General features: G+C 36.2%; 1 protein-coding gene across 1 annotated transcript; it reads right to left on the bottom strand.

Annotated features, from left to right (window-relative positions):
- Positions 1-6: 6 nt before the first annotated feature.
- Positions 7-20,266, bottom strand: LOC127799053 (uncharacterized). Its single transcript, XM_052332764.1, has 10 exons — positions 20,091-20,266; positions 17,219-18,639; positions 16,981-17,118; positions 10,480-10,551; positions 2,383-2,424; positions 2,212-2,301; positions 1,938-2,045; positions 1,688-1,780; positions 1,499-1,578; positions 7-1,378 (listed from the first exon to the last, which is right to left on the bottom strand). The coding sequence occupies exons 2-10, from the start codon at positions 18,563-18,565 to the stop codon at positions 475-477; spliced, it is 2,874 nt and encodes a 957-aa protein (XP_052188724.1). The 5' UTR covers positions 18,566-18,639; positions 20,091-20,266; the 3' UTR covers positions 7-474.
- Between the last annotated feature and the right edge of the window lie 1,785 nt (positions 20,267-22,051).

Here is a 22,051-nt window from a genome sequence, read left to right as displayed (position 1 = left end):
GAAAAAAGGCCAAAAAAGAGGGGAAAAAAAGGTTAAGAGGTTCAATGAATGCATAGTTTCTACACTCGGTACAGATTAATCCTGCAGCCAAAATGGTTAAATATCATCCTGGCACTACCAAACACCAGAAATATATTCTAGGAACAAAGTGTCTATTGAGTTATACACCTCTATAAAGGTCAAATCATTATGATCATATACTCCAAAGCATCACTGAAGCCCGACATATCAGCTCTTGAATCTTGGCAGTTATACACCTCTATAAAGGTCAAATCATTGTGATCATATACTCCAAAGCATCACTAAAGCCCGACATATCAGCTCTTGAATCTTGACATTAAGTAGAAACAATTAACTTCTAAGAAGCAGAGAGCAAGGCTTTCAGAACCATATCTGAAACAGAAATGGCTGTACGGACCAAAACTGGTAGGGTATATGATATCCGGTGTGTGCGGTTTAAGCCCCTTACAAACTTCATTTCAAAAACTTTGCCTTGTAAAGATCATAAGAAACATACTCCACTGTCACAGTTCGGTTGTCAAAAAGGCGCCCATGCAGAGAATGCGCGGCCATGGAAGATGCTGCTGTTCTTGCATACTCCACTAGAATGGATCCAGGTTCAAACAAAATGTCAAGATCAATACCTTGGTCCTTATTTTCATTTTTCTCGAATGCATCTGAGTTCATTTTTGTGCCACCATTACTTTGAGCTGAAGCTTCCTCTAGCTTTCCATTGCTTTCCTCTGATGTCAACTTTTCTTCAAGCATTGGGTCAGCTTTCGTCTCAGCATCCTTTGTCAGAATACCATCATCAACCATGTCATCCTCATGGTTCAACTTTTCTTGAACCACTGATCCGTTCTTAATCTCAGCCTTCTTTGTCATACTATGATCATCAACTGTGTCAGCACCAGAACCCTCAATCGGGTCCTTCAAGCTTTGTTGCTCATCAATTTCTACAGAAGCGGCATTTATTTGATCCTCCAAGCTTAGTTGGTCATCAATTTCTAAAGAAGTGGCCTTGGAACTATCCTTGTACAATGGATCTTTAAGACCCCCCTTACCATCAATAGCAGCTGGTTTGCACATTTTATCTTCTGCGATATCGGCGGCGAGTTTGTCATCACAGACTATATCGCCCAGTACCGCTTCATCAATTTGTTCAGGTTCCTTGGCATTACCTGGAGGCTCCAATCTGCTGAATGCATGCAAATCACAAACAACATGATCTCCAGATATTTCTGCTATTATGTTCTTGCTACAATTCAAATCTTGGCAGATGCTTGAAGATACAATGCCATCTGAGAGTTTATATTTCTCTGTGATGGTATGACCATCATGGCATTTGACAATGTTCACTGACTTAACTGTACCAAACCTGCAGATTGGAAAAGTACGAAAGATACTTTCAAGTTGATGATTAATAAGGAGGGATAAAAGGGTAAGAAAGTAAGAGAGAGGGAGAGAGGTGGCTTGTGGAAGGAAATGTGTTCTGGACCTGGCACACTCTAATCGTATATCTTCCAATATCTCTTCCAGCTCTGGTTCAGACAGTGATGAGAGATTCTCTGGATCCAACTAAATCACATTTGTCAAAAGATAAAAAGTGATTAACTTAATTACATCCGCTTAATAAAAATATGATGAATAGCCATGCAGATTAATATACCCAAGATACCATACATACCGCATCCCTAAGCTTCAGGACTTTTGTAGGCTTCTCAAGAAGTGCTTTGGCATGTTCAGGGATACCATAGAAGGGTGAATTGCCAATACTTTCCTGGAAGTGTTAAATTAGGTTCAAACTGCATCTTTAGGCTTAAAAGAATATGGAAACATGTCTCACAACATGCAACAGATGATGCAGGAAAAAAGGAAAGTGTATACATGATTAAAAAATATAAAATTAATAGGAAAAGCTACTAATGACAGCATACATCTGATGATGCATCAGGAGTAGCAAGGACAACAGTTAGCATTTGTCCTCCCAACTTCATACCATTCAGACCCGCACATGCCTTGACAGTGACTGATTGGTCTACATACTGAAAGAGTATGAAATGTGGTCACCGTCAAATCGACAAGAATATTGCACAGAAAACAATAGAGTATAATTTAACTCACTTAATTAGGCATATCCTAGAGTGTCTCTATACATCAAGGAATTACTATAACCAAAAGTAGAAAAAAAAAAAAAAATAGATCTCATACCTCAATAAAAGCACATGGCTCACCAATATCAACATTAACCTCAAAGTGGAATGCTTTTAAAGGCCCAAATGCTCTAGCTATCTCCCTTAGCTGGAAAGCAGCATAGATATTGATGATAATCAGAAATAAACAATTATATGCAATAAATCAATTAGACATTTATCATGTTACCATTTCAGATGAAATAGCCTTTGAGATCCCACCAATGAATATCTGTAGTGATGCATTTAGCAAAATATTTAGAAGGGAAAGCATAAAATAGGATCTAGAATGTACATCCCCCCCCCCCCCCCCCCCCCAAAAAAAAAAAAAAAAAAAAACACAAAGCTAGAAGTTCCAGTCCATGTTAACAGTAACAGATGTAAAATCATGTTTTGAACCTCAATGCGCATTATTCATAATAAGCATTGAAGGAATGTCAATTGGTAGAAGAATTCACAAAAGACTGCCGTCCAAGTGCAAGACCCACTCAATAAGAGTTTCACAGCAAACAAATAACTCACTGTAATTATCAACCTCCATATTTTCAGGAAAACAACCTACACATTTTAGGGAAAACAATACAAGGCATCTTTATTTTTCATTTCAAATTCAAACAAGTTGCAATCTATATCAGTGATCTGAGTGACTATATTAATCTTCCTTCAGAGACCATTTACCCTGTTTATTTCATTTCATACACTGGCCAAACAAACAGAATACAGACAAAAGTTGAAGGCATACATGGAATTTAAAAGAAGAATGGTTTGCATGGCTTGAAATAGAAAGCATGCATAGATAATTGCTCAAACAACTGCTGCAAAACAGAAAGGACTGACAATGACTGTAGTGCCAACAGCCACATAAAATATGTATAGACATTAATAGCATGTGAGGAAGTGGACCAAATAAGTTTCAATGCCAAAAAAGCTTGATCAAGGTGAATTAGGTTGTAATCACGAGACTTCTTAAAATTCACTCGTTAACTGAAACAGAATTCTGGAGTAAACAGAAAATGTGAACAATAATACAAATTAAAAACAAATATAAATAACACAATAGACAGGTATAACAAAACATCAGTATACAATTCATTGAGGCTATTATTTACTATAGGATGGCTAGGTGTAAGGATCCTATGTGGAACCCAGGGAAATTTTGTATTTTACTTGCTATGATTGTAACAGTAGATGGTTAAGGTAGTTGGAGGGTGTAACCGTAGGCGGTTTAGGCTGTTGGTTGGCGGTTAGGGGTTGTAGGAAGCTGTTAGTACTGTTAGAGGGGGTGTAACAACCAGGCTGTTAAGATTGTAACCTGAAAGCAATGGAATAAAAATAAAGCAATGGAATACAAATTCTGTTTTCTATTATTCCATTTAATCTAATTACATGGGCTCTTCTTTTATAGAAGAGGTTTTACATAAAAAGGAAAGCAATCAATCTAAGAGATATTTACATAAAAGGAAAGCAATCAATCTATGCAATAGGAAAACTATAGATACTATAGATCTATACACAATAGGAAACTATACAATAGGAAATGATAGCAGCTGTATATTTAGGAGAGTTTCCTAAGATTGGTTTAGGCAAGATTCCCTAACCCGATTTTAGGAAACTCATATCACATTGAATATTCTGAATGCTAACACTCCCCCTCAAGCTAGAGAATGTATATCCCATATTCCTAGCTTGCTTACCAAGTCTTCAAACCTCTTCACTGGTAGCCCTTTGGTTAGGATATCCGCAACTTGTTCTTTGGATGGCACATAGGGTAAATGAATTAGGCCGGCTTCCAATTTCTCCTTGATGAAATGTCGGTCTATCTCAACATGTTTAGTTCTGTCACGTTGGACAGGGTTATGGGCTATGCTAATTGCTGATTGATTGTCACACCAAAGGCTAATTGGTCCTTGGGCTTGAATCTTCAGGTCTTAAAGGATAATTCTTAGCCACAAAACTTCACATAGGCAAAGGGCCATAGCCCTAAATCCCGTTTCTGCACTTGATCTTACTACAACACTTTGCTTCTTACTCCTCCATGACACCAAGTTCCCGCCTAGATAAACACAATAACCACTTGTTGACCGCCTATCTGTGATAGACCTAGCATAATCAGTATCTGAGAAACCCTTGATGTCCAGCTCATTTCCTGCTTTAAATAGAATTCCCTTGCTTGGAGCGGACTTGAGGTAACTTAGAATTTTTCTTACAACAAGCATATGATCCTCGGTTGGGCTGTGCATGAACTGGCTCACAAGGCTGAGTACAAAAGCAATGTCAGGCTTTGTGTGGGAGAGATAAATCAGCCTTCCAACAAGTGTTTGGTACCTTCCTTTGTCCACTGGTTGGCTACTCGGGTTGTTCCACAACCTACTATTAGGTTCAATAGGGATTTTAGACCCTTTTCCACCTGTCAACCCTGTTTCTGCCAACAAGTCCAGCACGTACTTCCTTTGAGAAAGGAAGATCCCAGCTTTAGAATAGGTAACTTCAATTCCCAGAAAATACTTGAGAACCCCCAAGTCTTTGATCTCAAATTCTTTGGACAACCTTTCCTTGAGTTTTTCTTGCTCCTCCTTATCATTGCCTGTGACAATCATATCATCTACATATACTAATAGAACTGTCACTTTACATTCTTTAGAGTGTTTTATGAAGAGAGTGTGGTCTCCCATACTTTGGTCATACCCAAAAACTTTCATAGCTTTGGAAAACCATCCAAACCAAACCCTAGGAGACTGCTTAAGCCCATAGTTATTAAAGGCGCGCCTAGGCGCAAGGCGCCTTAAGGCGCCAGTTTGGCGCCTCGCCTGGGCTGAGGCGAGGCGGTTTCTGCAAGGCGCGCGCCTTGCAAGGTGAGGCGCTGAGGCGCGCCTCATGAAAACCGCGCCTGCATCCTGCCTGCATCATTTCTTTCTCTCCTCTCCAGCATCCCCTCTTCTCAGTTTCAACATGTATACATCACTACTTATTTACATTTCTTTAGTTTAAGTAAATGTCCACATTTTCTTTTATTTATATTTTACCTTCCATTTACTTTAATACATAAATGTAAATAAGAAAGTACCCCCTATTTGGATTCAATAAAAATATCTAAAAAATCAAAATCCATAACAATAAGAAAATAGAATTTTGATTTTAGTACAAATTCAGGATTTAGCGATTTTACCACCCCCAAAATACATATCTACTATTTCTTGAAAAATTCATTAAAAATCATTTTAACAACAATGAATATTAACTATCAAAATACCGGGAGTTAGTTTTTCAAAATGAAAACATTTTCTTATATGTCTCCTTATAATGCCCTAATCTTCCAGACTTAGAAAAAATGCGCTAATCTTCCAAACCTAGAAAAATAGCATTTTTCAAAATGAAAGCATTTTCTTGATTGTGGACTTGTAGTGTTTATTGATTGTGGAGAATACTAAAGCTATTCCAAAATGTCCTCCATCAATAAAACAAGAGATTGGAGAGTACATGCAAAAGAAGAAAAATAACAAGGAATCAAGGATGAGCAAAATATGGCACCGTAAGATGATGATTTTCAATTTGGTGAAGGGTATGATGATGATGATGATTAAAACTTCTTTATTGATTGTGGACTTGTAGTGTTTATATGTTTGTTTAGAACTTTGCACGATGGTTGGTACTTGTTTGAGTTTGAGACTTTAAGTTTGAACTTTGATGATGTTTCTAGTTTAGAAATTGTATGATGAATGAATTAACTTTGATGTTGTTAGTTTAGAATTTGAAGATAATGAAACATTAATAATATGCATGTGTTATTATTGATAATTTGATAGTTTTTTATGATTTTACAAGATTTTTAGTTTTTTTTCTAAAAGGTACGCCTCGCTTCGCAAAGGCGCGCCTCGCCTTGTGCGCCTCGCGCCTCAGACTCCAGGACCCTTTGCGCCTCGCTATGCCTCGCGCCTTTCAGAACTATGCTTAAGCCCATATAGAGCTTTCTAGAGCTGACATACCTTCCCTTCATGCCCTTCTTGGAACCCTGGTGGCAATTCCATATATACATCCTCCTCCAAATCCCCATGGAGGAATGCATTTTTTACATCTAGCTATTGTAGGTTCCATCCAAAATAGGCTGCCAATGAGAGGAGGATTCGTACTGTGGTCATTTTTGCGACTGGAGCAAATGTCTCAAGATAATCGACTCCATAAGATTGTGTGTATCCCTTAGCTACCAGCCTGGCCTTATATCTCTCTAGGGTGCCATCAACCTTGTATTTTACGTTGAAAATCCATCTACACCCCATCGGATTGATCCCCTTAGGTCTGGACACAAGATCCCATGTATGGTTCTTTTTTAGGGCGCTCATTTCCTCCAACATAGCTTGTTTCCAATTCTGATCCTGTAATGCCTCATTTACTGACTTAGGAATTATAATTGAATCCAAGGAAACTAGAAAACTCTTATGCCTTTGGAAGAGACGATGATATGAGAGAAAATTGGTTAAGGGATGTTGTGTACAGCTCCTAACCCCTTTTCTAACTGCAATAGGTAGGTCTAAATCATCAAAGATAGGGCCATCAGAAGAGAAAGTATCTTGCGTGAGATTCATACCTAGACCAGAATCTGAGGGTGGTGTATGCTGTGTGTCTTGGATAGGTTGCCTTCGCTTGTAGATGTAAGGAGACCCCTTGTACCGAACTGGAGAGGGTAGCCGTTTGATGGCAGCTTGTTCACCCAACTTAGCTTGATCATGCACTTCTTTGTGACTAGCAGGGGACAGACTAATGAAAGGATGAGAAGGTCGGGTTGGTGATGGCTAAGTTGTGTGAGCGGTAATAGGGCTGGTGTGGTCAAGAGAATTAGAACTAGAGTGAGAGGTATGCTGAGAGACAGACAAGAGAGTATCATCAAAACTTTCATCGAAGTTGTAGTCCCCATAGGAAAGTCTCTCCCCCTGGGGACCAGCTGGCGAGGTACCAAAAAAAGAAAAGGACTCAACAAAGGTAACATCTTTGGAGACATACAACTTGCGAGTAGAAGGATGATAACACTTATATCCTTTTTTAGTAGGAGAATGCCCTAGGAAAACACACTTAAGTGCCCTTGGATCCAACTTATCTCGATGTTGTTTGGATATGTGAACAAAGGATACACACCCAAAGACTCTAAGAGGAAGAGGATTATGCACATTAAAATCTGGAAAATGAGTAGTTAGACAAGCAAGAGGGCTTTGTTGGTGAAGGAGCTTTGTGGGTACTCGATTAATAAGAAAGGCAACAGTGAGGACAGCCTCTCCCCAAAAACTTTTAGGAACTCTATGATGGTGAAGAAGTGTACAAACCACATTAAGGAGATGTCTCATCTTCCTCTCAGCTACTCCATTTTGTTGTGGAGTATCTATACAAGAAGATTTATGAACAATTCCTTCTTGTTGGAAAAACTGGTGCATATGGTGATTAAAATACTCCCGGGCATTATCAGTTCTAAATTTCTGTATAGGGGTTCCAAATTGAGTAGTAATCATCTTACAAAAATTTGGCAATACTGTTCCTATGGCAGCTTTATCTTTTAGCAAAAACATCCATGTCATTCGAGTACAATCATCAATGAAGGAGATAAACCACCGAGCCCCAGAGTGATTAGGAATTTTACAAGGCCCCCATACATCAGAATGAATTAGAGCAAAGGGTTTAGAACTGATTTTATTACTCATGGGATAAGGAACACGATGCTGTTTGGAAAGAATGCATACATCACAATGAAAGATATTGGGATCAATAGAATGAAATAAAGTAGGAAACATAACTTTTAATAGAGTAAAAGAAGGGTGACCAAGGCGGTAATGATGCAGCCATATATTGTGATGATCTGCTGTAGTTTGAGAGGAACAGGCAACCGGTGGCTGGTTTCTAGATGGATAAGAAGCCTTCCCTACAAAGCAGTACAACCCACCTTTTTCTTTAGCAACACCAATCCTCGTCCCTGTCTTTAGTGCCTGAAACTCACACAAATTAGGTGAAAACACAGCTTGGCAATTTAAGGTTTTAGTGAGTTGATGAATGGACAACAGATTAGCTGATAAATGTGGGACATGAAGGACTGGTTTAATGGAGAGATTAGGGCGGTTTAATGGAGAGATTAGGGCCAAGATCCACATTGCCATGGCCAGCAATAGGAATTGTTGTGCCATTAGCAATTGTGATCATTTTGGTGGTCCTGAGAGGTTGATAGGTGGAAAATACATAAGGGTTAGGTGTCATATGGTCTGTTGCCTGAATCCAAGATCCAAACATCATTCCGATCAGTTTTTAAGGTAGAACAGAATGCAGAATGAGTGCATTTACCTAAGATTTCCAATTGTGCTAGAGAGTAGGATCCATCTTGCATTGATTTGAGGAAGGACTTCAACTTGTTGATCTCCTCAGCATTAAATGGAGTGAGATTTGAGCTGCTATCAGCCTCAGCTTCCACTCCTGGCTGGTCCTCCTCTTGCTCCTTATGTGATAGATAAACGTGATTTCTTGCAGTCAGATTCTTGAATCCTCCTCCATTCCTATTTAGGACAGCCTCTTTGTTGTGAAGCTTGAAACATGTGTCACGGGTATGCCTGGGTTTCTTACAAAGAGTGCACCATAGTCCATCTCTTCCATTGGCTCGAGTTTGAGCCTCTATTCGCCCAGATCTAGGTCGTGTCACCTCTCCTTTGTTCGCTGCCATTGCTGATCCGTTAGTGGCAGATTCCTTTAGCATCACCAGCCTTCTATTTTCTTCACTTCTTACCACAGCAAATACTTCATTAAGAGAGGGAAGTTTTCCCCAACCAAGTAGCTACACCCTCACTTGATCAAATTCGGGGTTAAGGCTAGCCAAAAACTCAAAAATCCTATCCTGTTCAACTATTTGGTTAAGGGTTGCAGCATCCATGCTACAAATCATCTTTATATTCTAGTAGTGGTCTAACTTAAGCCAAAGACCATTCATATGATTATAATACTCAGTGATAGACAGCCCCCCCTTGTTTAGAACCATTAATTTTAGTTTTCACTTCATAGATGATTGATGCATCCTGAATTTTGGAGTAAGTTCGCTTCACAACTTCCCAAATCTCCCTAGCAGTACCCAAAAACATGTAATTCTTACTTACCTCTGGAAGCATAGCATTCCACAACCAGGACATTATTTGGGAATCCTCAATATCCCATTTTGGGTACATAGGATCGGTTGCCTTGGTGGAGAGGCAGTGAGATGACCGATCTTACCCCTTCCTTTAAGAAATGTCCTTACCAATTAAGCCCACTACAGGTAGTTTCTCCCATCTAGTCGATAGGACAGGTGGAAATTGGGCAACTCCCCTGATGCTGCTCCATGCCCAGCTTCTGGGCCTGTTGCGGGAACTTGATCACTGCTGGTGAGGTTTCTCCGGTTATCACTCCTTCAAATAGTTCAAACATGCTACAGAGAGCTAAAAAAAAATGCGAGAAGGCCGGCAGCAAGGCAGGAAGAATGCATGTGATGTAGGAAGGGTTTCGGAAGGTGCAGTGCTGAAAGGTGCAATAAAGGCACTAGGGTTTGTAGGGCTGTGATGGCTCTGATACCATGAAAGCAATGGAATAAAAATTCTGATGAAAGCAATGGAATAAAAATTATGTTTTCTATTATTCCATTTAATCTAATTACATGGGCTCTTCTTTTATAAAAGAGGTTTTACATAAAAAGGAAAGCAATCAATCTAAGAGATATTTACATAAAAGGAAAGCAATCAATCTATGCAATAGGAAAACTATAGATACTATAGATCTATACACAATAGGAAACTATACAATAGGAAATGATAGCAGCTGTATATTTAGGAGAGTTTCCTAAGACTGGTTTAGCCAAGATTCCCTAACCCGATTTTAGGAAACTCATATCACATTGAATATTCCGAATGCTAACATAACCACTGGAGGTTGGCAGGGAAAGGGGCTATATAAGGGTTCCCAATTCAATAAGAGAATTAATGAATTTCATAACCAAATTGATATTTTATTTTCTCTCTCTTCAACTTCTCTCAGAACTCCCCTGTTTCGTCTCTCTCCCCCCCTTCATTCTCTCCTTCTCTCTCTCTTTCCTAACCCTAATTCCCCTCGCCGAGGAGAAATTCCCTGTCAGAACACAGGGTCCTGACACTAGGTTATGAACTGAATGAAATAACTGAACTACATAAACAGAAATGCAAAGCTAAATATATACATATACATACATATATAAATATTGAAGAGCTATTCAAGGAATCAGATGATTGAAGAGCTATTTAAATTTGGTTTTATGTCACACCTTGTGAGGTGAATCCTTCACAATATCACTTGTGGTATCTACTGCAGCCACTGATTTGTCAAAAACAGCAGTCTGCATGAAAATAGCAACTGTCTGAAAACCTGCTACATGAATAGTAACCACAATACACCTCAGAAAAGCAAAGCATAAGATGCTACCAGACATAGATTAAATTATTAAAGCAACAGAGAACACTATCACATAAATGCAGTCAGCAAGTGGGAGGAAACTAGATAGTAATAATTTGAGTTTGAGATGGATAACAATAAACACATAATTTACTCATGTTATTCCTTTCATTTTTTCCCCTGATAAGTACTCTCACATAATCATCTCATGTAATCTAATATTCTACTATAATTCCTCAGAATAATTCTAAGCAAAAAAAGTCCAAAAGTCCATGAGCTAGCTCATTTACTTGTGACTGAGCATAAATGTCAAAATAATGGAGACTCTATTTCCAGGCTTAATCCTAATAGAGGCAATGAAGCTCAAGCTAAGGAAAAATGGGGGACTGTTCTTCCTTTGGAAAAATAATGTGATAGCTCAAAGAGGACTCCTTATCTAATTCTTATCTCCAAGAAAATTATAATCCGTTATGACGTATCAAAATCCATTGTTTGCATAACTAAAAATGAACACATTCCATTAAGTATTTGCCCAATCAAATGTAGAATGAATCAACAATTACTCAGAAATAACTTGAATCCATCGACTATAGCATCCAGAATACGGTGAAACTTTTTCCTGATAATTGAATATATCAACTATAGCATCATAAGCTTGTAAAAAAAAAGTGTACCAAATGGAGGACTGTGAATCAACCTTCTGAAAATCACATAACAAGTGAAAAGGAACACAAGAATGTGAGCCAAAAAAAAAAAAAAAAAGAAGCTTCTGAAACTGAGTAATATATGCATTTACCAATGTAACAGAGCACAATTCAGCTTCACGTAAAACCATATTCTTTAAGAAGTGATAAGATATAATAAAGGAATCAAAATGTCTTCAAATCATTAGAATATGCCTTTACGTAAGAGCAGCTACCATAGTTCCAAAAAACTTACCAATGATCAAACCATACAGTGATAAATAAAATTGAACACATATCATCAATAAATTAGCATGAGAAATCAATTAATTCACGGAGTTAATCATGTGAAACTGATCACAGGTTGTAGAAGAACTGAATTGTTTTAAGTCCCTACTAGAGCAGGCAGAAGCATCATGAGGGCCATAAACGCATAAAAAACTGATCATATAATATGTGGTCTCAAGATCCACAGAAGTAGAGAAATGCTTTTTACCACGTCCCTGCTCGGGCAAGCAGAGGCTATGGGAGAGAGAAGTAGGGACATGCCCATAACTTGAAAAAGAAACTTAACAAGACACAAGAAAAACACTAAGGAATGTTGGAAGACAGAGGCTCTTTGCAACCAATTTCATTTTTAGATTTTGTTGTGGCAAGAAGGCTCTCTACTTGACATCTCTAAAACCATGACAATGTCCATAGACATCAACACTGAATTATTAACAACATATCAAGCCTGAACTATCTTTATTGTATCTCACACCTTATCTTTAATGGTAACCACTCTGACCTTATTGCAAATAGTCTCATTCTAATTTATCTTTTCTTATATGGTCGTACATCCATCGTAACATCCTCATCTCTACTATGCTCACATTGTTCGCATATTGATGTTTAATTGTCCAACATTTCATGCCATACAACAAAAGTTGGATCTTATAGCTGTTTTATAAAATTTTTCCTTTTAGCTTTCATAGAATCTTATGATCACATAAACGACTAATGCAACTTTCATGTTAACCATCTTGCCTTAACCTACGGGTAAGATTCTTATTAATGTCCCCATCTCTTGAACGATTGATTTAATATATTTGAACAAATATTTTCTTAGGATGACCCAATCTTCAAATTTTACCACAACATCATCCAAATTTTACTAAACTTACATTCCATATATGCAGTTTTCAATCTGGTTAAATTAAACGTTAAAACCTCTAGTTTCTAAGTGTTCTTCCATATCTAGAACTTTGTATTCACTCCTTTTGTCTCATTTACTGAGATAATGTCATATCATAGTTGTCAAAGACATGCCTGGTGTGAGGTGCAACCCTGTGTGCCTCATTACCACTAAGGTGCAGCGCCATGCATGAGGTGATACCTAGGCACACGCCTCATGTGCCTTGTACATATTTCTTGACGATTTGACATCTTAGATCTTATTTCTTGTTGATTTGATTGCATATTATCATATATCTATGAGAGGCAAACCTAGTGGTGAAAGCCAGAGGTCCACCGAATCTCCCACTTGACGGGATCCTTTAGTGGTGATGTTCACTCGTCTGTCCCCTGGTAACCTGTTTTCACCTACAGAGTCCACCCAAAGGCAGTCAGCCATCCTCTCTGTGACCTTTTCTCTATTAGCCAGCATGACATTGTGGTTGCTGGTTGTGTCACTGTGCATTTTGCTACATTTTTCTTACTTTCTTCTAATTTCCTTTGCAATTTAGAAGAAATTAAATGCAAAAGGAAGTAATTATTTTCTGTAATGGTTTTTTTCTGTGTATTCTACTCTAATTTCTTTTTCTTTCTTCTAATTTTTATTGCAATTTAGAAGAAACTAATTGCAAAAGATGTTAAGAGTTTGTCTAGAGTATTGATGGCAGTGATATCAGTATCTTTGCACAGGTTATTATGCGGTTTTAGAGGATAGAGATAGGCGGTGGCCTCACTTGTAATTAGTTGTTAAGTTGGGGGTAATCTGGTAATATCAATACCTGATTTTGTAATAGCCTAGGAGTTATCGCCCTAATATTCTATAAATATGTCAAGGGGAGCTAGGCATCATTAACGTATGATATTATTGTTTCATGAGAAAGCTTTGAGAGAGGAAAGGTTATGATTTTAGAATAGCTTTTGTAATCTTGAGAGAAGGCTTGTAATCGTGGGTGCAACCAGCTATACTGGTCATTGTTCTTTGAATCAAAGAAGGCTGCTCTTGGAGGGTTCTTAGGCTAGATGTAAGGTTGGCCTAAAGGGCAATCTGAACCAGGATAATCTCGATGTTCTTGTGGATGTTTGGTTTGCGCGTTCTTATTCTTTCAATTCCGTTTTTGTTCATTTTTGTATTTACTGTTGGCTTTTAATTTGTTTGTGTTTTCTGTTCTGATTGATATCATTCAAACCGTGAATGATTGTGTATGTGAGAGGTGTGTTTTCAGCTAAAGATTCATATTTAAGTAACCCTAGGATAACAAGAAACAAATTGTTTTCTATAATTGTTTTTCTTTTTCTTTTTTTTTTGGGGGGGGGGGGCTAGGTAAAGATATTCTATAATTGTTTTTCATTGCTTGCTCTACTGATTATTTTTCTGTCTTCTAATTTCTTTTGCAATTTAAAGGAAACTAATTGTTTTTGCTGTGTGTTCTGCTGTAATTTTTTCTTTCTTCTAATTGCAAAAGAAATTACATGAAACTAATTGTTTTTTGGCAATTGTTTTTGTGTTTTCAGCTGTCATTTTTTCCCCTCTAATTTCATTTGTAGTTAGAAGAAACTAATTGTTTTTTCCGCAATAATATTAGTTATTATTCTAGGGTTTGGTTATTTGTCATTTATGATTTTATACATTTGCATCTACCTCCTTACATATTGAAAAAAATGGTGTATAAGTATTATATAAGCATTTTGAATTAATGTGTGCTTCATGTGCACGAGGCTCATGCTTCATCTTGCGCCTCATGCCTAGGCCCAAGCACTCTTTGCCTTTGTGCGCCTTGCTCCTTTGACAACTATGTGTCATATACAAATAGCATGCAGCAAAGCACCTCTTTTTTTATATGTTTCATGAGTTAATCCATTATTAGGGCAAAGAGATACAATCTTAACGTCTCCTTTGACGTGATCCAATTATATTTGCGAAAGCCACAATATTTCCTCCACATATTCTGACACATTTTTCTACTCTATGATACATATCTTTAAAAATCTGTATATAAGTAATTTGGATTCATTTCTTCTCTAAGACCCTCCATAAGACTTCTCTATGAACTTTGTCATGAGCTTTTTCTAAACATATAAACATCATACGTAATTATGTCTTCTGAAAAATGTCAAGAAAATCTCTTCAACAACCAAAATAAAAAACCCAGTGACTTCTGTTCTCATACAGAAGCAAAAGGAAGATGGGTGGCTGAGAAAAGAATGGGTAAAATCATGTGCAGGATGTAAAAAGGGTCACATCTGTAATCACATAACCGTCATCAATTTCTTTAAATCAAGTAAGAATTTGATCCAAAATCAAAAAGAAAGGAACCAGGAGGCAACCATTCAACTGGGTAACACAGACTTCCCATACCCTTAGCAAGTTGAAATCACGTAAAGGTAACACCAAACTGCATTTCACAAGCATGCATGTTCCTATGGCCTAGGTCAAGAACAGCTCTCAGGGGATGAAAAAGGAGGGGCAAAAGAAAACAAATGAAGCAGCAAACACAACAAACTTGCCACTACACCTGGTATTCTTCTTTATTTAGGAGTCAGCTTCATCACCATCGTGAATGTGAATTAAGACATACCCAACATAAACACCCTATTTAAGAGATCCAAGATAATGGTCAGAAAAACTCTCTACATAGAGGGTACAGATTAAATTATGTGCGGAAGAAAATGACAGCAATAAAGTTGAGGTTTCCATATGAATTCTATTCCACATGTGAAAAAAAAAGGCAAACTACTCCATTTTAAAGAATATACCATCAATTAATTTTTTTTCTTCTAGAATTAGATCCGCCCTGAATTCAAGGATGCTAATAAATATACATATTATTTTTTGGGCAGGGGGTGTTCTGGAAATGTCATGCCTTCCAAAATATGGATAAAGAATTATCATTTTCAATTTAAACCCCATAATGGCTAAGCACTCCTGAATCCCAAATAGCATACAATAAATAGCTTCATAAAAAAAAAAAGTGTTGAAGTTCCATAAACATGAACATTTTTATTTTTAATTCAAAACAGCAACCACGTGGATTAATTCATAAGTTAAGAATGATAAAGATACTCTAATGATGGCATGTCACACTTTTTATGCGTGAATATTAAAAATGATCTTTCTTTAAGGTTTTAATTGGGGAAAAAAACACTTCTTTTACAATGGGAGGCATCTATGCTGATAACCAGAATTTCAAGCCATTAACATTAAAAATTAATTGCAGGAACCGTCAGTAGAAATTTGAAACTCATGCTCTACAAGACTAGACATGCAAATTAGCTTTGATTGAAAAAGTTGGGGGGGGGGGGGGGGGGGGGGAAGAACAGAAAACAAAAGGCAGCTGACCCCACCTAGTGGGATTAAGGATTGGGATTGTAGTAGAAAACAAAAGGCACTTTGAAATAATCATTAGGTGGCAGCAGCCAAATTTTAGCAGATGAAGTTGCAATATTACCCATAGATTATTGTTAACCATATCAGTTTCATGAAGAGGAACAATAAGCAATACTGCAAGATAAATTTTGACAACACCCTCTCTGCCTCCCTCCGTCTCCCTCATCAGGTGGCAGAAGACAACTTGTGATGGCTAAAGTTGCACACTCATCCATAGCCTAATATTTACCATATCAACCAGACAAAAAGGATCCTAAAGCCATTATAAGAGACAAATTTGGGCAACAACATCCTGTATCAATTCAAGCCTCCCTCTTTGAATGCATGAATGGCTCATAAATAGTAAAAAGCAAGGGAAAGAAAAGGGATCAACCCCACGGAACTTTCTTTCAACCATTCGTGGAACCTAATTGGAAAGGCCAACCTATAAAAAAAATAATTCACTCCTTTGAACAATGACAAGACTAGTATCATTCATTTATTGAATTCTCAGGTTTCTCAGGGGAAAATAATGAAAATAACAATTCTATGGTGCTGGGGCCAGTCTAAATGTATATTTTGACCTAGTTATCATCCAAGCAAAAAAATTCCAGCTGCAACCAATGGTTCAGCACTTTTACCCTTTTTCTCTTTTCTCCATTTTCTCCCTGCAAAGTGACCCTATACATGGATATGCTATTATTTAAAGCACAGTCCTCTAATGGTTTCTAATATAACAGGTGATTCAGCTCCTGAACTAGCAACTTCTATGTTATGCAGATAAAATAGAAATTGTACAAAATCTAAACCAAGGGAAGAAAGACTTAATTATACAGCAATCAAAAATGAGATCAAACACTGGAGGAGGAAAATTAGGTCAGCATTCATCATTGGTCACTAGGAAGAAGGAAACAAACAAAACAAAAAGAAGTGACAAGTCCAAATCCAATTTAATCATCTAAAATTACTTTTTTGAGCAAAGTATTACCAAAATTAATGTTGATATGACTTCATATTCGCACTAAATCCAAGAACAACAAAATAATAATAATAATAATAAATTAAATCTATAAGCAGTAGGAAAAGGAGGTGGGTGATATATAATTCTTACAGCCACTTCAACATAGTCTTTGGGTCGTCTAATTCTAAGAAAGGAGCCAGAGAAGGATCTTCCATCAAAAGAAAGAGCTGCTGAAGCATCCTCAGGTGTAAGAAATTCCACTAGAGCTTGCCCCTTCTCTTTGTGAATCTGCAGTAAAAACAAGGTTAGACAAGTAAAAATTTCCATACTAGAAAAAAATTAAATACGACAATTTAAATTATACAAAAAAGAAAAGTAAAGCACTCACAATGCAGCTGATGCATGGTTGGGTTCCCTGTATATAGTTAACACCTGAAAATAGGAGAAAATTATTAAGACATTCCATGACACCTTTCTCAGTAGCTGAAGCAGGTAAGTTTTCAACATAAAGCCTCCTCATAGGCCGCGTTGCTTGTGTTAGCTGGATAGATTCAATGGCAGCATTTGCAAAAACCCCAGGAAGGGCCCTCACTGTCATGGAAGAGACAGGAGTAACGGTAGAGAGCTCATTAGTGGATGACACAGTTTGATTGGAAGACTGTAGATTAGAAATTACAGAACTAGGAGTATTGATGGCTGCTCCAGCTGGTGGGAGATCCCACCCTGCACTTTTTTTCTCTGGAGACCGATGAGGTGGAGAAGGAGTTTTAACTGCAGCCTCAGTTTTTCTTTTCCTTGGGGAATAACCACCTAGTCCACTTGCAGATCCACCATGTCTCCTGTAGTGATTACTTGAACTATTAACCGAAATCTTGTTCCTATCATCATCAGATTGCTGCCTTCTTGACCTATCTGTAGATAACTCTCCATGTCCCCGAACATTATCTGTAGTGCATTTATGAGACCTTGGTGAGAGTGAAAGAGACCTTCTAACCCTGTCCTTATCACGCAACTCTCTACTCCTTGACCGCCTCTTTCTTGACCTCGATTCTTCATTATGCAGTCTTGATGACTCAGTCCTTCCCTTCCTCTCTGAAATTTCTGAATTGTGCCATTTCCCTGAATCATGTTTCTTCACAGTGTCCTTGTCCCTACTTCTCTCATCATCATCATTTCTGTGTTTCCTTTTGGCTTCTTTTTCAGATTTTCCCCTACTTCTTTCTTCGTATCTTTCCCATCTTACCAAGTCTCTTGCACGTCTCTTTTCATGCTCATTTTCAGAATCACCACTTGACCGCTCTTCATTTTTTCTGCTGCGCCGGCTCTGCCTGTCATCCTTGTTCAGCGAGGCCATTGATTTGATTTGGGATTCACGACTTTCTTTATAATTCCTTTTGTCTTCATTCATGGAAGCATTATCTTCTTTTTTTCGGGAACCAACCTTCATCAATTCCTCTGAAGAGTGCTTTACAACAACAGAACCAATGCTCTTCCTGTAAACTCTGCCAGATTCAGGATGATCAGATGCTTTCTCAACAATCTCTTTATTTGATCTATTTCCTTCTTCTCCACCTGCAGCTTCAAGATCACCTGACTGTTTTTTGTTCTTTCTTCTAAGCATTATCTCATCAAAACTAAAAGGTCTTGTCCTAGCAGCAGTTCCCTCATTCCATTTATCTTTAGAAAGCTCGCTCCTGCTTCCATGCTTCTCTTTATGCCGACTTGATTTGCTCATCCTTGTATAGTTTCTATTGACATATTGGACACAATGAGTGTCACTAGGAACATTGATGAATTTTGAAATCACATCTGATGTCAGTTATGGGCCATGGTAGGAAATAATATATCAGAATATATATACACACATGAGTACTCACATATTATCCAACAAAAAGCTCTAAAGTGCAAAATCCACGCCTTTAGTTATTTCAAGCTTTCTCCCTATGCATTGTTTTCACATTTTATGTCATGACAAACTCTATTAGTGGGCATAAAATGTTACAAGGTAACTTAATGATGTTTATCTTTATGAAAGCCTAAAATTATACACCCCACAAACAACTGGGTGAAAATAATGCTTGTCTGCAAAAATTCAGACTCTATATAATAAGCTGAATAGATATCTTATTATTGAGGTTTCTTCTTTTTACCTTTTCTGTTCTTTATTTTGCTTCAAATAAAAAACATATATGGAGTCTAAACAAGGGCTGCAAGCTTAAGCTTTTGGATGGTAAGGCGATGCCATGCTAGTTTATTAAAAAACTGAATGTAATATCATAGTGCATACAACATGACATGAATAACGGATAGTGCACATAACATGACAATGAATAACGGATAGTACACATAACATGGCAATGAATAACGAATAGCGCACATGACATTGTTTTCCTTTTTGGTACTGGGAAGCAAGAAGATGGCATGGGAAAAAATTATTAAGACCTCTTATTAAATGCATAATCATATCTGAATTTCACGCAAAGCGTTTGAAGAGGAGCATCACCCATATGGCAATGCAATATTTGGTAAAGGGATAGTCCCATGTAGTAACTTCAGCAGAAATAGAACTCTGAGACTACATGTAAACTGAGAGGTTCTGGGTCCAATCCCGCCTAGTGCACCTTGGACATTTTTGGAATGATCTATTCCCATATCCCCTTTCCTGTGGTTTGAGAGCATCCACTCCTTCTAGTCTTTTTTAATAAAAGACTCCTTTAATCTTTGTTCTTTTACAGCTTCATGATCGGCTAGATTAGATCCTATTTCAATATTTCTTACTTCTTTTATTTTCATAGGTAACAATATAACTCTTGGTTGCAACAGTAAGGATAACCCTTCTCAACTAGAAGGCCCTAATTTAAAGCTGTGAAAGTGAAAATAGCCTCTTTGCAAAGCTACAGTAAGCTTGCTTACAAGTATAACCCTCAACTGACATTCGCAATGCAGGGAGCCTCATGCACTAAAGATTCCCTTTCTTTACAGGTTCCCCAATTTGTAAGTTGTCACTTGTTCTTCTTTCAACGATAGTTTTACTCACCAAAAAAAAAAAAAGGCAAATGAAAAGCGAAAACACAGAAACTCAATAAACATAAAAGATTCAAAATCTTGCGCATGGAATCATTCTTGGCCTTCATGGTATTGTCATTAAACTCGAATATCAGGGACGGACGAGCAATACACATACAAACTATGCGCACAACTAAAGGGAGGCTTTTGAATTGAGGTTAGGGCATCGGGGAAAGAGTGAACAATAAACTTACTGAGATGGAAACAGGAGACGAAAACGGAGATCTTCGCCGGAGAAGTGAGGAAAGCAGAGTCGGTTGCAGAAGACGACTTCAGAGAGGTCGGAGTTGAATCAATCAATGTGTTTCGGAGGAGCAGAAACCTAGAATGCACATTTTGGGAAGGGGGGATGCCATTATCTGGACGTGAATTTACCGTAGTGCCCCTATGGGTTTAAGCAATTGCTGACGCTCCGGGCCGTTGATTTGTGAAAATAATTTGTAAAAAGCTTTATTATCTCATATATAAATTGAAAAGTTTTAGGAAACGTGTTTAAATATAAATTTTTTAAATAAAAAAAAAAATGGATATTCCAATTTGTCAATTTTGGAAAGTTACTAAATTTTTCCCTACTTTAACCAAATCCAATATTAATATCAATTTAAATAAAAAATACAAATTTTTAAGTTTACTAATAATATATAAATATAAAAAAAAGTCTACCTTTATATATTTCCCTAAAATAGTATTTATTAAAATAAGTAAAATAATTTGTATTAATATAAAATTAAAATACTTTCCAAATCAATATATAAAATGATCAATAATTTAAATAATAAATCACATGACTTTTTTTTTTTAAAAATCGTCAAATAAATTTAACAAATACAATAAAAAATATTTTTATATTAAATATCGTCTATATTTCACTTTTTTTCAATCCTAATCTTAATTAACAAATATTACTTAAGGATATATATTTCACTATAATATTTATATAACAATTAGATCTTTTTGTTGGATAACCACGTCTTCAAGCTCAAGCTATTCATCTTCTTACATAATTTTTATCTAACACTTAAATCTAATTCTAACAAACTTTATTGAAAATATAATATCATTTTAGATACACTCAATTTGATTTGCTTTTATATTTTCTTAACTCGAAATAATTAAGGAGATGCTAAACTCATTTTTTTGAGAATACTCCCAATTATAAATATCGTGAAAATCACGTGAGACCTATAACTTATAAAATTATAAGATACAGGATTGGAGCACGTGACTATGAACCATAGTCTTAGGGTCCAAATCCTTCTTTACCCACAATCAACCCCAAAGGCGAATTGGGGGTAGGAAAAAATCAGTAATAATATAATAAAATAAATAACAATTTCATTAATGATAGAAATTTTATTACCACTAATATTGAAATACTAACAGTATACCAAATGCCAATTTAGTAATATCAAATTTAATAATATTATTCAACCTAATTTTTCTTAATTTGATTATAATCATATTAACAAGAATTTATTAAAATAAAAAATATAACTTTATAATAGTAATAATATGATTATTAATGTTTATAACATTATTGAACGAAATACAAATACATTATTGCATTATATAATAGTAGAAAACATGTTTGATATTGCAATACTTTTTTCTTCAATTTTCAATGTAACAAAATAGTTTTACATATGTTGAAATCAAAATAATTAAACATTTGTAAAAATCAAACCGAATCAACTGAATAAATATAAAAATTGAACAAATGGAAGACTAAAAAAATCAAACAAATACAAAAAAAAAAAAACAAAACCAATCAAAAAAACCTAAAAATAAAAAATAAATATTACTCAATTAAAAATAATTTGTACTCAATTACCCTTTATAAACAAATTTCAATTCAAAAATATTACTAGATTAAAAATAATTATTACTTAAATAAAAATAATATTATTCTATTAAAAAAATTTATCTTACTTGAATAAAAAATATATTTCATTTAGTTTAATTATTTTAATACAAAAATTGAACTAAATTAAAATTATAAAATTTATAAAAAAATCAAACTGGACCAACAATTTCAATCAATTTGATTTGATTATTTTGATTAAGCCAAAATTTTACTGACCCTACTATTAAACTTATACCAATTGTTTGTTAAAAAGGAAAAATGAAGGTGAAGTTGAAAATTAGACATGAAAAA

The sequence above is a fragment of the Diospyros lotus genome, chromosome 4, assembly GCF_014633365.1.
Source record: "Diospyros lotus cultivar Yz01 chromosome 4, ASM1463336v1, whole genome shotgun sequence".
NCBI lineage: Eukaryota > Viridiplantae > Streptophyta > Magnoliopsida > Ericales > Ebenaceae > Diospyros > Diospyros lotus.
The sequence above is the reverse complement of the archived record's forward strand: the minus strand, read 5'-3'. Positions and strand labels throughout refer to the sequence as shown.